The sequence below is a fragment of the Temnothorax nylanderi genome, unplaced genomic scaffold, assembly GCF_030848795.1.
Source record: "Temnothorax nylanderi isolate EJ_2023f unplaced genomic scaffold, tnyl_v1.0 TNYL_tig0011_pilon, whole genome shotgun sequence".
NCBI classification, from domain to species: domain Eukaryota; kingdom Metazoa; phylum Arthropoda; class Insecta; order Hymenoptera; family Formicidae; genus Temnothorax; species Temnothorax nylanderi.
In genome coordinates, this window is record NW_027249073.1 from 791,610 (window position 1) to 807,939 (window position 16,330).

Genomic DNA, 16,330 nt, shown 5'->3' on the forward strand with positions numbered 1-16,330 from the left:
TTTTATTACTCGTCAAGCAAGTGTATGTTGCTATCCAGCTATACATCAAACACTAATGTCAGATGACTTCGAGTAATTTTGAAAAACGCGAGCGTCAGCTCGTGAAGCTAATCTTTCGATCGATACGCACGATCGACTTGCCAAGATGGGTTTTAAGGAACGCGTTCACGATCATACGTGGTTTCTCATGTATACGTTAAGCGAATAACATCGAAGTGCCGTATGCTGTCCGGCCAGTAAGTAGATTATCTCAATAAATCTGACAGTGAAGATAGCGGAACGCGATCGACTTTTCGTATCGTCTGACTTTGGTTCGTCCGAAAGAAAACGGCAAAATTTTTAGACTCTAATAACGAAATTTCTTCGAACGTAAGAATATATCGATGTATCTTTATGATTCTACATTAAATTAAAATCAATGTAATAAATTATCATAATTTTTCAATCACTAGAAATGATAGATAATATTTTACTCCAGTTATAACTTCCAGTTATACCTCTTTAAATTATGTCTTCCAAATTTTTATAAAATATTAATTCTAATATTTATAAATATTTAATATAAAATGTTTAAATATAGATTTAAATTAATATTATATCTCAAAATAAAAATATATAAATATTCAATATTCGCTTGTTTCTGGAAATTAATTGAAGTGAAAAAAAGTTAATCTCTACTTTCTAAAAGTTTACAAAAAAGAATTTGCACGATTAGATGATATATGTTAACAACGACATGTGGCATTTCGATGATTCGAATCGCAGAAAGCCAATGAAAAGAATGCGGGCTCTTCGATGTTGACATTTTCCACGTGATTCGTGGAAATGCATTAACTCGAATTGCTATTTTTGCACAATTCTGTTGTACGCGCTGAATAAAACATGCCCGCGGCCGGCCCCGGCGATGAAAACTGTATAAAGGGGATTGACGTAAGTCAAGAGAAGGCGGTAACTCTACGCGGCACGCATCGACTGAATTAATGGATTACTATAATCAAGAGCAATGACGTTTATTTAATAGGGCACGTACGCTTTTCCACCGCGGAAACGGCTTTACCTGGAAAATAGCTATTTCGCCCGCAAGGTGAATCATCGCGGTAGAGAGGGTGCCCGTTAGTCAGTCACAGATTCGCTCTGCCAAGAGGGGAATCTAAAACTAGGACTCCCGGCGCATCTTGACACATATGTGTGGAACAATAATCGTCATTATGATCATCTGCGAAGTGCAGCACGTATCGCGCAAAAGTCACGCGAAAACATCTCGAAAAAGGTTTGCATCTTCCATTTCTCGTAAAGAAAAATTAAGCTTATGTACAAAATATACTTAACCACGCGTAGAGAAATAAATTAACGTAGAGTTATAACAAAAAGAGACTTTAAGGCGGATAAAGAAGAAAGAGAAATTCTCTCGCGCTATGATAATTCCATTGTAATCTACGAAGATATTTTTTAAGTATTTCTCATAGGTCGCGCAAGTTCATAGATCGCGCGATGTGGGTAGCAGTATGTAAATCGCTCGGTTAAACTACTGACAGGTGTCACGCGGAAGAAGGCGCCCGGAAGCTTTTCGACTTAGCACAACATCGCTCCGACAAATGTCAACCGAGAATCGGAGGCTGCGCGGCTAATAGCTATTAATTAGATAAATGCACGCTATATATAAGCGCCAGTAATAGTCCCTCGTCGGAAATAGACGCAATAACGCACGATAAAACGCAGCTTCTCGCGTCTCGCACGAGATATCTCGGGTGTTCCTCGTAAGATGAAACGGGGAAAGTCGCGCTGTCTGACTAAGCGCGTCTTTCCTCACCACTAACTCCTTACTACAAATATACTACAAATAGAATAAACTGACCGAGTAATCAAGATAATCGTGACGATGAGATAAATGTGACGCTAAACATGACGCTGTTTTATCTTCTGACAATTATTTATAATGTTATAGTGACAATGGCCTCAGGATGTATGAGAATTAAATTATTCTGTATCCAATAACGAGTTGAGAACAAAAATTTTTTCGTTTAGTACGATTTCTTCAAACCTTTTCTATTTATCGAAATAAATCCCAAGTGATTCAAAAATATTAAATTCTTCAAATCAATAAGCGTATCGGAGCAGAGTCGTCGCGAGTCATGCTTATGATTCGAGCTCGTGAAAACGAATACGTGCACTAATATTAATTCGCTCAGTCGTCTTTCAAGATGTAATTATACCGCGGAATATAAATACAATGCAGTCTCTGCTATTAAGTTTTCCAACTAGCTGCCACTATATACATCTCTATAGATCCCGACGCGAACGGAAAACCAAATGTCACTGTCATTTTTCCCGAAATTATCGATCGTGATCAATAAAATCTTTTTCCGACATCGAATCTGGGTAGACTGATGTTTAGGCTGGACACGAAGAGACACAAACGAAACTATGCCACACGCGTCACGTAAGAGTGCATCCGCAAGAGGAGCGTGCTTCAAACTGGCGCCATGCGGTTCGACGACGACGACGTCGGTAGGTGTGTACCTATAGTTAATACCGGGTGACCGCGAGAAACAGCCGTCACGATGGCGCAAGCGCGACTACGATCGCGTTCGTCGCTCGTAGTTGAAAGCTCGGCCAAAGCTCCCACTTTAGGTTCGTGCGAGCTACAAGGTAGCTTGCAAGCCTCGATCTCGGGCGTTCCCGATGGGCTCCGGAACATTTGGCGCAAATGAGACTCGTCTGCCTGATGCGACGACGCGTCAAGCAGAAGGGAATCTCATGAGATGACGATGCAACTGTTGCATTATGCGTCCTTCCCTTCCGGAAACGTCCGGCTCTTCTCTGATCTGCCTCGGATAACTCAGTGAATTCAGTACGTGAACGCTCAATGCATAATGCAATGAATAAATTGGAAGCATTTGAAAAAGTTATTTCGGTCTGTTTTCTTTCTGATTGTTGAGAAGTAATTGTGTCTATTCCGAAGAAGATATTGGTTTGTAAATTATTAGGATTATTCTTTTGGTGAAACGAAGTCTCGCTGTCGTAAGATCCATAGAATCGTACAAATGGCTTATCATTTTAATCGCGACTCTCTCTTTTCTTTCTTCTAGATGATTTTTGAATATTTGTTTTACCAATCGCATGATCTATTCAGTTACAGATGTTATGCATTATTAATTGGTTATTAAGATTGTAAATTCATCGTTTACCATTCGAAAAATTCTGCATCTGCAGATGAAGAAAGATGATTTGTATTCTTGATTCTAACAAGGATCACGTTGCAAGGCCGGCGTTTAGCGCCGATCCAACCAGTGTTGAGCATGTAAGTTGCCATGTAAAATGACACTGGCATTTCGCTTCGCTCGTTAAAGAATAAGACGCGCGTTCGATTTGTGCGCTCGCCAGACCCAACGTGAATATCCAGTACGTCCAATGACACGAAATTTCATATTGCGCATACATATCGCGAACAGAAAAATCACTTCTTCTATTTAGATTTTCGTTATTTGCTTAATAAGCATTGCTAGTGTTGGACGTATATCTATAAGGACGTATATCTCACTTACATGCGAAATATGTAATTTCTGCGTTGCTTCGCGTGTGCAAAGTACGTTGCAACTGGTATTTAACTTCAAATCGGGCTCATCGTTATTCCTGAAGAAAGGATGATATTTCGCGATGATACTTCGCACTTGCAGAAAAATAAAGCAACTCCTTTACGGTAGAAAGCAGTAAGATGACTGCGAAAACTATGGTATCATCAGCCCCATGCTGATGTTCGCCGTTATTTGCGCGATTCCGAGCCAGTGGCCGATCGCTTTAACGCTCCCAGTAACTTTAATTACCGTCGTTTTGCTAACTCGCCGCGGATCGTTTTACACGCCGGAGAAAGATCGCGATGTCCGATGCGTCTCTCGCCGCCGCCGCCGCCGCCGCCACCACTTTAATATCGTAAAGGATTTTATTATCTTTAAACAGCGCGTAAAAGTCCTAGCGTACTCTCGACGAAGAAACGTGCATCGTCATGTTCTGCCAAGGGTAAATTGGTTAAGAAATTACTACAAAGGAAAATTTGTATATAGTTTCTTATCTGGTGGACATGCACATGTTTCACGAAAGAAAAGATTATAAGAGGGGGAGGATAAGAATAAGATTAAATAAAAATAAATTTCTATAAGCTCACTTTCTCCTTTAAATATATGTATATGTTTTCACTTGTAACAACAAATATATGTATATAGAAATTGTAAATCAATGTCTATTGAATAGAAATTATGTAAAAATATAAAATCTATATATGCTAATTGTGAGGATTGTGAGTCACAAATGTTTCGTCAAGAAAGAAAAAGAAATAAAGCACGAATATGCATAAATATCTTCATATTTAAAGACAGTATGACAGTGAATATACAATGAGAATGACCTCAAATATATCATTTCAAATTGGTCTACAAAATATAAATTCTTAAATAACACACTTTACTTATATATGTCCGTGCCTCCCTTCTTCATTTGGTTCGCTTCTTTTTTTAGAGCAATTCTCGTGACTTAATATAATAGCTTTCTTTCTTCTTCTTTCGCAATCCTCGTCTCAGCGGGGGTTTCCTCGGTCTTATTGACCAGCTTGTCTCTGCGTTTCGCTGCGATAAAATTTACTGGGCAACCGTGATACTGCGGATTGCTTGAAACGCAGGATGTAACGCGAAGAAATGCGTGAAAGTTAGTCGTTATACTAATGAAGACTACGAGGGACATCCAGAAAATTTAATTGGCAGATATTCGTTAATAAGTGCGCGCGCACGTAATTATCGCAATAAGTCCATAGACTAGCCGTAGTGGACGTGAGCATCGAAATTGTCTCATTAGCTACTTCAAAAATAATCTCGTGAATTTAAGATTATTATCGTCCTGTTATGAACATTTGTTAATGTCAAATATTTTTTATGTTGTGTGTGTATATATATATATATATATATATATATATAAATGATTATATTTATATATATAATATATATTTTTAAAAATATATACATATATCTGAAAATAATTGTATAAGAGTGACACCTAACTTTACTCATATCATGTCGCTTAAAAATTAGTCAGGTAATTAAGCAAGCCATATTAAACAGCGGCCTTGCAGCAGAATGCTACATTGACTGAATTTCCGGCGGGAAAACTGATGAATGGCGGCGGGCTGCGCGTTCAAAAATTTGCGTCATATTCGTCGGGAAGACGTCCGAGCATTTAATTCGTTCGGGTTTACGTAACGGAACTTTAATGAGTAACTCGGTGCGAACGCATTAGCTATCCCGCCAAGCTCGATACGGCGGCGTAGCTGCGTAGTTCCGTCGCACAAGCCCGTGACATAACTTGACAAGGTTTTGGCAGACCCGCCTTTACGGCCAATGAAGGTTCTTTCTCTTTCTCTCTTACTCTCGAGGTGGGATGTAAACGCGACGTATCTTTTTTGGACTGGGTCGATAATATATAAGCCTTACAAGACACATGACATGGTACGCCAGTAATCTCAGTAGGTACAAACAATGATTAACAGCAGCATTAACTAAATTACAATAATCGGTCTTTATTTTTCAAGAGCGTGGTTATATTTTCTTTCTATATATAAATTCTATTTCATATTTTTGCAATTATCTTGAATATGCAAGTGTGTTTCTTACTTTTTATTACTTTGTATAGTCTTTTTACATCTTTTCAGATAAGAGATAAGATATTATTTTTAAAAGCAAGTATTTTTGTGTGACGATATTTTGTTATATACCAAGTATTTATTTTATTCTAAATTATGAAATGGTAATAGTTAATTACGATTTAGTAGTTAATAATAAGTTAATAATATTATTTAAAAGAAACGATATAAATCCATAGACTGTTTCGGAAGCTATGTACGTTATATTGAAACACAAACAAAAATCTAGAAATCACATTAGCTTGCTAATTAGTTATTTCAAAAATGCGCATGATTTCGTCTTTAAAAAACATAAAATAATTTCATCTAAATAATACATCATCTTAAGATTTATTTGTAATGGCTGCAAATTTGAGTTTGAGTTATTAACATAGTATTTCCAATTAGCTTGATTTACGGTCACTATAATTTCGCAAACACTTCTCCGTTTTCCATGATTCGAGATTTAGCCCCGAAAATTTTCCGCTGCTCGGCTGTTTGTTGTTTTTCTAGATGGTACCTCAATGGAGAGAATGACGAGCTTCGACAGAGTCGAGACGTCAAGAGTCGAATCGCCGCGATCTATAGAGAACCGGACTTGCCGGACAGATCACCTTGGCAATGAGTCCGTAACTTATTCTGGTTCACAAATGCACAAAGATTTATCTTCCGAGATTTTGACATCGCGCGTGTGTGGTAGGCGGCTAACTTTTCGAGTAATAAGACTTGGAACATCTGGCGCGTGCGACTTTGTTGAAATGGACCCTCCTCCTTTTAAATAGCGGCTTAATTACTAATTAACCGCTCTATTTAGCGGCACAGCGCTGTAACGATGTAGTCTGTTATTCTTGTTCATGACTCACAGAAACATATTTATAATTTTACGTTCGACATGCTTCTTGTGTAGGTAAAACTGCGAGGGCTTGTTTAAGATGAGTTTAACTTTAACATATCCGTGTATGTATATATGTATGTATGTAAAAGAAAGTACAGAAAATATGGAAATATTAATTAGGAAATATATGCTGCCTTATTATCTTTAATTTAGAAAAAAAATTATTACAAGATTATATGATTACATATACATATTTCAACGCTTTGTTAAATGCAGTTTAAAAGAAATATTTTTAATGCACTTTTTTTATGTATTTTATATGTATATAAGTTTTCTCATCTGATTACATGTTTTCTTAATCTGATTACATGATGAATCTTAAAGTTCTCGTGACCGCGTACTTACGGTACTCAATATTCGATCCTCGAGCGTAGAACGAGACATTGTACACGCACGTTGCGCAACTTTAATGAGAATTATGCATGTTCGTCGATTTAAAAAAGCGATGCAGTACGAAGTCTTATAAGGCCATCGATCGATCTTGTTATCGATCCACGTATTGATCCCGCAGGCACAGCTTATCATGACGCACTGCATCGTGGAGGATCACTTATGAATTTGTACGCTTTTAAAACATGCCCACGAATAAGGTCGCGTTCGCGATTCATATTACGCAAATATGTATGCCCGAAAGGCTTAATGCAAGATTATATATATGCAGAGCCCGGGGCAGGCCGGTTTAAGACATTACGGAGCCTGTCGCTCCGAGAGAAGATTTAGGGGCGTCGCATGAAACGCCACACCATTAACATGTAAATAATTACGGAAGAAACATGAGAAGATACATAGGAATGATTTTAATCGGATTTTAAGGGATTACGTCTCTTAAATAACGAACTTGAATAATGTTAAGGGACTCTTGTAATCGCTGAGAGCAACTTCGCGATCTTATTGAATATGCGATATTTGTTTGTAACTTTGTAAAACTAATATACCCTTCGGTTTTTTTGATTCTGATATTGTGAGAAGATATAGTACTTGCAATAAATTTACAGAAATATCTGTTTAATTTCACTTTTTATTAAATATAAATAAAGTTTATAAAGAAGCATGCAAAACTATTCATATCTTGAATGCCTTCTTAATAATGCTTAATGTATGCGAATATAGTTTATTATATTCTTATTTCCATTATTAACAACATTAATAATTATTTTCTTTTACATTATACTTATACAGAAAGAACTGTTTTGCTGAAGTATTTAAAAATTTAGCTAGATATAAATCCAAAAATAATTTTGTTGGATCATCAAAATAATTATGTAGAACACTCAAACTGATTGCTAAAATGTCAACATTTTTTACAGCATTATCATCATACTTCAGCGACCTACTATAGTTATTTTGATGATGCAACAAAATTATTTTCACATCTGTAAGTAGCTAAATTTTTAGATACTTCAGCAAAACTGTTCTTTCCATATATTTTTGCTGTTTTACAGCTACTTTTTTAAATTAATTTTCATGTGTTTATTCAAAATATCTTTCTCGCCATATAGATCGTTTTTTCTGTATTAGCAATCTATGTTAAATCGTCAAAGTAATAAAATAAATCGTAATAAATCAGCCGTAATTTAAATAAAGCTTATGAATTTTGCTGTTAGTATGTGCTTATTACGGATCGAACGAAATAATTCGGCATGAATTCCATGACGTTCCAACTTAACACGCTCGAGCAGAATACGACTCGTCCGTATTTCCCGTTCATCGAGAGCTCGCGAGTTTGTGATTTAACTCGACTACCGCGCGCGGCGATATCTCGCCCATCGCATCCTCCCACGAGTGATGCACGCTGAACTGATCAAAGCGGTCCTTTGCGACGTCGTCCTAACGAAGACACGTGACGATGATTCCGTGAGAATTTATGATCGCTCATGCGGGTCTGCAATCAAGGGCCCGCGAACGGATTAGTCGCTCGATCGATGATCGTATGAATCCGATGAGCCGCGCATACGAGGAAGAACATTCTGAAAAAGCTCATCTTCCGCTACTGACGTCGTCGATAAATCACCGCGCGGACTTATGAACCGTGAAAAACGGACAGGTTACTGTCCCCCGGGTTTCTGCCGACGCGACGCCCCAGTATAACGAGGATGTTTCGTTAATGATCTCATTAAATCAACGAAAGGACGGCCGCGCGCCGTCGGCCTCTATGCGCGAGCGATATCTCGTTCTCTCTCTCACGACGATAATTCATTCCGGCAACGGTCGCCGTCGCTGTCGTCGCCGCCGTCAACCGACCCGGAAAATTATTACGCGACGTACTTAATTTGTTGCACGTTCCGCCTCTTATTGATCGTATAATTCGCGCGAGATTACGAGGGTCGGATTTATTTCAAGTAACTGTACTGTACGCTGCTATTTCGCATAAATTTCTTTATAAGTAACCTTCACGTTTATTTTATTAAAGTTCAACCACCCTTTCATCGTTCTTTTAATATATCGATTAATTATAGATTTACGCGATCTGTTGAACAAAAAGATTTTATATAATTTCATTACGTGAATGATCGTTTATCTTCATTTTAGAAAATTTATTTGACAAATTATAAGATAATTTTCTTTTCGTGAAATATCTAAATGAATTAATAACTAATTATATAGTATAGAATATATATGATGTAAATGTATACATGAAAAAATCCTGCGTTTGACTTGTTAATTACAAAAGTCGGTCCTCAGATAGTTTTATATTGAAATTAAGTTAATCATGTCAGTCATTACACTGAGAAAAAAATGTTGTTAATTTGACTAAACTCGTTTAGTTGTAGTGATTTGTTTAATGTAAATATTAATATATTTAAATCAAATATACGTGAGTAATATCAAGAAATATTTTATTTTATTTTATATAATATTTTTTGAATTAACAAATGTTAGCTTGACAGCCCGTGACCGCTGCATTTAGTTGAATCAAATAATATTTCTTTGAATCAACGATTTTTTTTTCTCAGTGTACGATTAAGTAAATTTGCAGTAACATCTTTTTCTATGTGCGTCCAACTCTCCTATTTGTATCTTGTCGATATCTCAATGTACTTTTATTAGCATGCACACTTTCATGCGACAGATTAAGTTGAGCAGCAACAAATCACGCACCTTCGTGCGCGCGCGCGATGCGCGCATTGCACCGATAAGAGAAAATAAATTCTTACACGTTACAATCGCTGCTGCATGGATCCTCGTAAGTGCGACGATCAGGTTCCGCGGCGTCCTGCGGCTCGATCGGAGGGGCGCCGATCGGCGATGCCCCTCCGATGATCAGGGAGGAAGATCTGCGAGGGCCGCGTCTCCTCATCGCGAAGTTCCGCTCGCGCGAGGGGAATCGCGGTGTTTTCTTCTTCATTTCCGTCACCTCTTTCACCAAGAGCCCATTGTCCCAAACCATTTTGCTAGCGATCCCGCCGAGGAACTTTAATCGCAGTCGGGCAGAAATTCGCACAATTCGGTAGGGAGCGTTTTCTAACGCACGTTATTGCGTCGATGAAAGGACACGGAGGATCGAAGCGGTAACGGCTGAGAAAGCGCGCGATGACACAGTTGTCTCGACCTTCGATCGGGTAAAACTGAAACCAAACCAAACGCGCGATTGCCTAAGGCTGTGGTAACAACACACTTTACCGACATACACGTGACTTGATAAATCGGGTTACGTTAACGCGATTATAAATCGATGACGTTCGTCTTCGCCGTTATAATTCGTTTGCTCGCGAGGATCATTGATTTGGAAAGTTAATTCTTTGAAAAGCTTGATTCCCCCACAGAGGTCTTTAATATTCAACGTTCAATTCATAAGCAAATCTTTTAGAAACTTCAGCTAATTTTGCTATGAAGAGGTCGCTGAATTCATTCTAGTAACAATTAATGTAATAAGAATCAAAACATCATAAAAATATTCTTACGTCACGTTATAACGCGACACAATTAATCATATCCATCCATCGAAAAAAAGAGTACGCATTTTTGCATCATTTAACAATTAATTATATGCAATCGCGTTTCCAATATTTCCATACTGATTGACGCAATCGATGGGTCACGTTTTTTTCAAACGTTAATCGCAAAAAAAAAGATATGAGGAGGGAAACAGAAATCGAGGAAATCATGTTAGTAGAAATACTGAAATGTCTTCTCTATTCGTTTCGGCTCGTCGTTTCTACGATTTCATAATCTACGAGCTCACATGTCAATTAATAAAACATCGGAACTAAGAAACGAGATGTATTAGAAAGAAAAACTGCGTTACTAACTGCGTATCCTGAGAACATTAAGCAATGCAATAAACTTCTCGAAATGTTTTTCCGTTTCCCACTATAATATGATACATTATTATACACTACCATTAAGGGAATCACATGACGCAATTCCGCTATGTGCGCATTTAATTAGTCGACGTCTCATCGTGCATTTAATTAAGAAGAAGAGACATGATAGTGAGCTTCACGCTCTGTGTAACGCAACCATCGTTGCATCGTTACAATTCTGCGTCCTGCGTCCATGCAATATTTTTCAAGCCGCACAGCTTTTCACCGAATTCCAGCACCGTGTTGTTACATTCGATTGCGTAATTTTTTAATGATTTTATAACGGATAACACATTCGGATTTTTACCAACGTTTTTCTCATATCGACGCTACGTCGCGCGCAATAAACTATAATCATTTTTTTTTCTTATCTGATACCGATCGCAAAACCCAACGGCGCGTTCTTAGCAGTCGCGCTGAAATTGTGCGAGAATACGTTTCCTCTGTCTCGATGCAGAATCTTTCTTTCCGATCGCGCCTGCGAGTTCTACCGATTTATGCTGAATCGCCTTCCACGCTCATCCACGCACCAGTTTCGACTGACTCGTCCCCTGCGAAGCACACGGCAAAGCGACACGGTTTGGTCGCAGAAGAAGGCACGACGGCGACCTTCGAACGTTGGTTTTCATTACGACCATTGTCCTGGATAGCTCTCGTCCGCTTTATGTCACCCGTCTTCCGCACTGCTTCTCGATTGCAGCGAGCGGACACCGTCAGCCATGCCTCATGCGTCACTAATGCACGTCGCGTGAATGGGCAAACGTAGTTTGCATATACCGTCTCGATTTTTGCATTTTCTTTACGCGTATATATCTGAATATATAAAAAATACGAACGCACACAAAATATATAATATATAAAAAATGTAAAATATAAAAATCGAGAAATAGATTGCGTGAGACGCTTCTACCCGCGAACGCTTGATGCAATTTGGAGAAGCACCGATGACGTGAATGACAGCTTAAAAGATTTGTGTGTGAAATAACTATAATTTGCTCGATACATACACATCGAAAATACGGCGAAAGAAAACGTTATAAGAACTTGACAGAGTTTCTCGAACAATTTGCGCGTTTGTTACATCGGTCGTAAATCATCCCGCGGATTATTCGAGGATCCCCATACGTTCGCGACTGTTTCGCATTAAGTACGGCCACATTAGCCACGTCTGCGTTTATCTTTATTCGCGTGTTTCCTCGGCGCGCGCATCGAAATGACCTTCCATGAATCGCAGTTTCCAGCGAACTCGCTATACGCGACGCTGTGCGTGCACCGATTATAGCACTCCGGTAAAGCCGGGCGTTTTCCATTAGGCAAGCGAAGAGGAGACCTTTGTTACCCTGGCATTGAGTCGGACTTTGACACCGCGCGACCGGTAATTTCCTGAGATATTAACATAGATAATTACGCCAGGTAGATAATTACGCAGTGCGCTAGGAGTAGGCTCGCACGTAACAAAAACAAATTTATGCGTTTTGTCAAAGTATTTATACTATATAAATACCTATCGTAGTAGCAGCCGTTCCGCGAAATTATATCTGACGCGATCGTTATGATCTTGATTTTTATCGAAAATAGTAATTTCGAATTATTTACCACCTGCAAAAATGTTTACGAGCGAAATATGACGTAAATCGCCTACATCGCGTGATACGCGCGGCTCGTCATCGTTATCCTACGATGTTATGCACGCCACAGCCACACGTTTATGTGAATTTAATGGCGAGGAGGAGTCTCGGCTAATTCGATTAACGAAAATAACGTTTCTTCTAGAATCCCTTTTCTTAGTCTTCTATTTTTCTTAGCCTTATATTTTCTTAGTCTCTCAATTAGTTTCGTCCTTTCCTTGTGAGAAAAGATAATCGTTCTAAATTAGATTAGTGACATGAGCTGTTTTAGTTCATTTCTCCTTTTATATTTTCAAAATAAATATTTGGCGCGCGCGCGCGCGATATTTGATTAACATTGAATTTAAGAATGGGGACAACTGACAAAAGGACGCCACACCTGGGAGTATATAACGATTACCGCGTCACACATTTATCACAACAATGAATTCAAACATACTTCATGTATAGACTAGGTCGAACTCGCGGATTGGCTTGATGGACAATGAACTCCGAGGCACTCGCGAGGAGACTCGCACAATAATAACACGACGCGAAATACTCGGATGATGATCGCGTCGCGTTCGCTTCAGCACTGAATACGACTGCCGGCGGTCGGAGATTCAGTCAGTGGCATCCCAGTCGATAAGGATTATCGCGAAGGAATGACCTCGTTATCTTAGGAATCCTCGACCGAAGTACGAGGGCGACAATCGGGGCGGTCGACCGCGTTAATCGTAAAGTAAATATTACAAACAAGAGCCTGCTGAGCGCTGAGCGAGTATCTCCCGCGCCGTTTTACAGCCCTTTATCATCGCGCTGATGTTCTTGCCTCGCGTAGAGATTATGCATGCGTGTTATTTAAGCCGCGAGTGAATTGGCGCAAAGTGTATCTCAATGAGATGCACGCTGCACACGGGGGACGCTCGTCATCTACGCGGAGATATTATTGCGGCCGTTTCTCAGTGCAGAGTAGACGAGTAATTCGCGTGCGTTAGGTGCTCCGTGAAACTTCTAACAGCAGGATTTTATTCATCGTGTAAATCACGCGCAATGACTTTCCTGTGTGAATTTAAAATTTACTGCTTTATTATACTACTTTGTTACGAGGAGTAACGTGATATTAAAATATCTATACAAGTAGCCATTGCCTCCTTTTTGAAATATTGTCTTGATAATACAGATTTAACTTGGAACTTCAATCTTTTTATTCTTAATGTAACAAATTAATCAGTAATAAAATAATAATTTTTTTTGTACATTACATTGACACTATTTTAATCTCGGAATATGCTGCTAACATCATTCAAACATCATTCCATATATGACTATATGGAATAAATGCGGATGTTTAGACTCCAGGTACTTCAATATTCATTTCATCGATGTGTGCGAGCCATCTGAATTCCATCCTTCTATTTATAACAGGAATTATGTATATCATCGCAGCTACTTTGCATTTCACGAAATGCACGAAATGCATTTTGAAGTGCCATGTAAAACGGTCTCGCTAGCAGGTTTCTCAGACTGAGAATCCTTAGCAGCGAGACTGCTAACTGACTTATCGCGTTTTACTGTACAGGGGGACATTTAGTGCGGACCTCTTTCCGTCTCGGGGTAATAACTTAAGACGATTTACTCGTAGCATTTGAACTCGGTTCTCCACGGGGGTATAGTCGTTTTATGCACTAGGCGTTGTAAACTCATTGTCAGTGTTCGGAGCCTGCGAGCTTATCAAAAGAAAGATGATAATATTCGAAATATATATAGATATATCACGTACGTGTAGATTTATATTACATGAAACAGGATTACACAGCACATTATGTCGGACGATTTCACGAGATCGCGCTGCGTAGCAACAGAAAATATTATCCGTATATACCCCCGGGTTTAAAAGAATTGCGCGAAATGCAGTTTCGGACAATGACGTGCGCTTGTCACAACAAGCAAGATGCACTTATTTACCCCGATCGTAAAGACGCGCGCTCGATCACGAGCGTGGCGCGATGCCAAGAGTCGCGCGAGTTCGAACGTGCGATGCCCGGTGTATACGTGACAGTCACACAGAAGTTAATCATGAGTTTTCGGTGTTTTATGAAAGCTAATGGTAGCGTTCATCCAAGGTTCACACGCAGCCAAGAAGGAACCAAGAAGTTTGCTTGTCTCTATCTTTTCCATTAAGATGAAGTAGACATTTTATTTCCCCATGAATAAATAAAATAAATTAATGTTAAGTAAGTAGTGCATTTTAAGATCTATTTTTTAAACATTTATTAATTTTTTTTTGTATAATGTCAAGTTTTCATTCTTTATGTATACCGCGATTCGAGTACAGAATGTTTCAATTAAATATCAAATTTATTTGATAAAAAATTTCACGTAATAATTATAACAATAAATATCTAATGAAGTAAAATGCTACTCTGTGTTAGAATTGCAGTATAATGCCGTGTCACATCTGTTGATATATATATTACGAAGGGGTCTTAAAGCGAGCTGTTGATAGATGCATACATAAATCTTTTTACATCCGAATGCGCGTAATGACACGTGTAGAAATCAAGCGTCCGAGAATAAACCGCTACGAAAATGTTTTCCGAATTATCTTCGGGAATACTTGCGAAATGTATTTCGACGAAAATACGAAAATAAGCAGACCTCCTAAATAGTTCATGCAAACTATCTAGACCCAGGATGTTTCAGATCTATCAGGTACATCTGCTCAGCTATAAATCTTTTGCATTAAAGAGTTTCTATTAACGGAAAGTTGATGCAAAACCATCACTCGTTCCGATACCCCATTTTTCACAACCAATATTTTACATATTTTAATAATTCAACTAACGGTCGCATAAAAACTTAAAGATCCCGACACACTCTCGTTTTTATTTTCGACGTATCACTCACCGCGCGTCATGACAAATTTCCTCCTCTCGATGCCTCTTGCTCTCAAGAATGTCGCTCGCGTGCCACGAATCCTCCCATTTGGCCCCCATCTCGGGTGCAGCGATTGAATAGCCCGCACGTGGTAACCACGTGGAGAAACGTGACGAGAATCGCGAAGGAGTTCACTGACCAAATTGCGAGTCACAGTCGATCGATTAAAACGACACAATGAATCCGATTGTGATTGCCGGACCGAAATAAATAGAAACGAGGCTGCTCCAGTTGAATATGATCGTCTCTATTCGTGAAAGCGACTTACGAACGCAGAGAAGCGTCGTTCGAGAAGGATTCACTTCCGATCATCCACGCTCTCTCTCACAAACTTGCAGCCTGCTCTTGAACACCCGTCCAATAACTTTATCGCCAGGCTGTTTGTCCCGATAGCGGCAGACGACCGGTCGATCATACTCTAAATTTAGCGGTGGCGCGCAAGCGAGAGAGAGGAATAGTGACAGGAAGAGGGAGAGTAACGCACGCATATATGCACGCACACGTCCGGAAGGGAAGACGCGATCGCACGCACTGAGAAGAGACGCGAAACGCGCGATGATGATTCGCTGCCATGCTCGTGCCTCGTCAGTGTCAGCTGATCGCGTCGATAGTTGACTTTCACGTCGGTGATTTATCGATTTGTTCGGTAATAACCTTGTTGCTTCGACACGTAAACGTATACGTGTTCCTCTACCCGACCGATCGAATGATGCTCTTATTGTTAGTCATTTCGTGAATTCTGTCAGTGATTCGATACCGAATTATTTATTGTTGTAATATATAAAATCGGTAAAAGAAAGAAATGATATTTTTATTTCCAAGTTTTCATTCTAAATTTTCTATTTTTAATAAACAAATGTCCTAAAAAATATCATTAATAAGCTTCAAATATACTTGTAAATAAAAAACCGTATCAAAT

General features: G+C 39.0%; 1 protein-coding gene across 6 annotated transcripts in view; it reads right to left on the reverse strand.

Moving 5' to 3' along the window:
• The window catches only part of Lmpt (four and a half LIM domains protein limpet), a 116,463-nt gene that overhangs the window by 47,154 nt on the left and 52,979 nt on the right, over window positions 1–16,330 (reverse strand). The window contains exons 1-2 of one of the 6 annotated variants that reach the window (XM_071697098.1): window positions 10,901–11,280; window positions 9,716–10,126 (exon numbers count right to left, since the gene is read on the reverse strand). The exons of 3 other annotated variants lie outside the window; for them this stretch is intronic. In XM_071697098.1, the coding sequence (XP_071553199.1) occupies window positions 9,716–9,948 (233 nt within the window). In that variant the 5' untranslated portion in view covers window positions 9,949–10,126; window positions 10,901–11,280. Of the gene's footprint in view, window positions 1–9,715; window positions 10,127–10,900; window positions 11,281–12,931; window positions 12,952–15,381; window positions 15,734–16,330 lie in introns of those variants that run through there. 2 more of the 6 variants (XM_071697101.1, XM_071697102.1) reach the window with 2 other exon arrangements.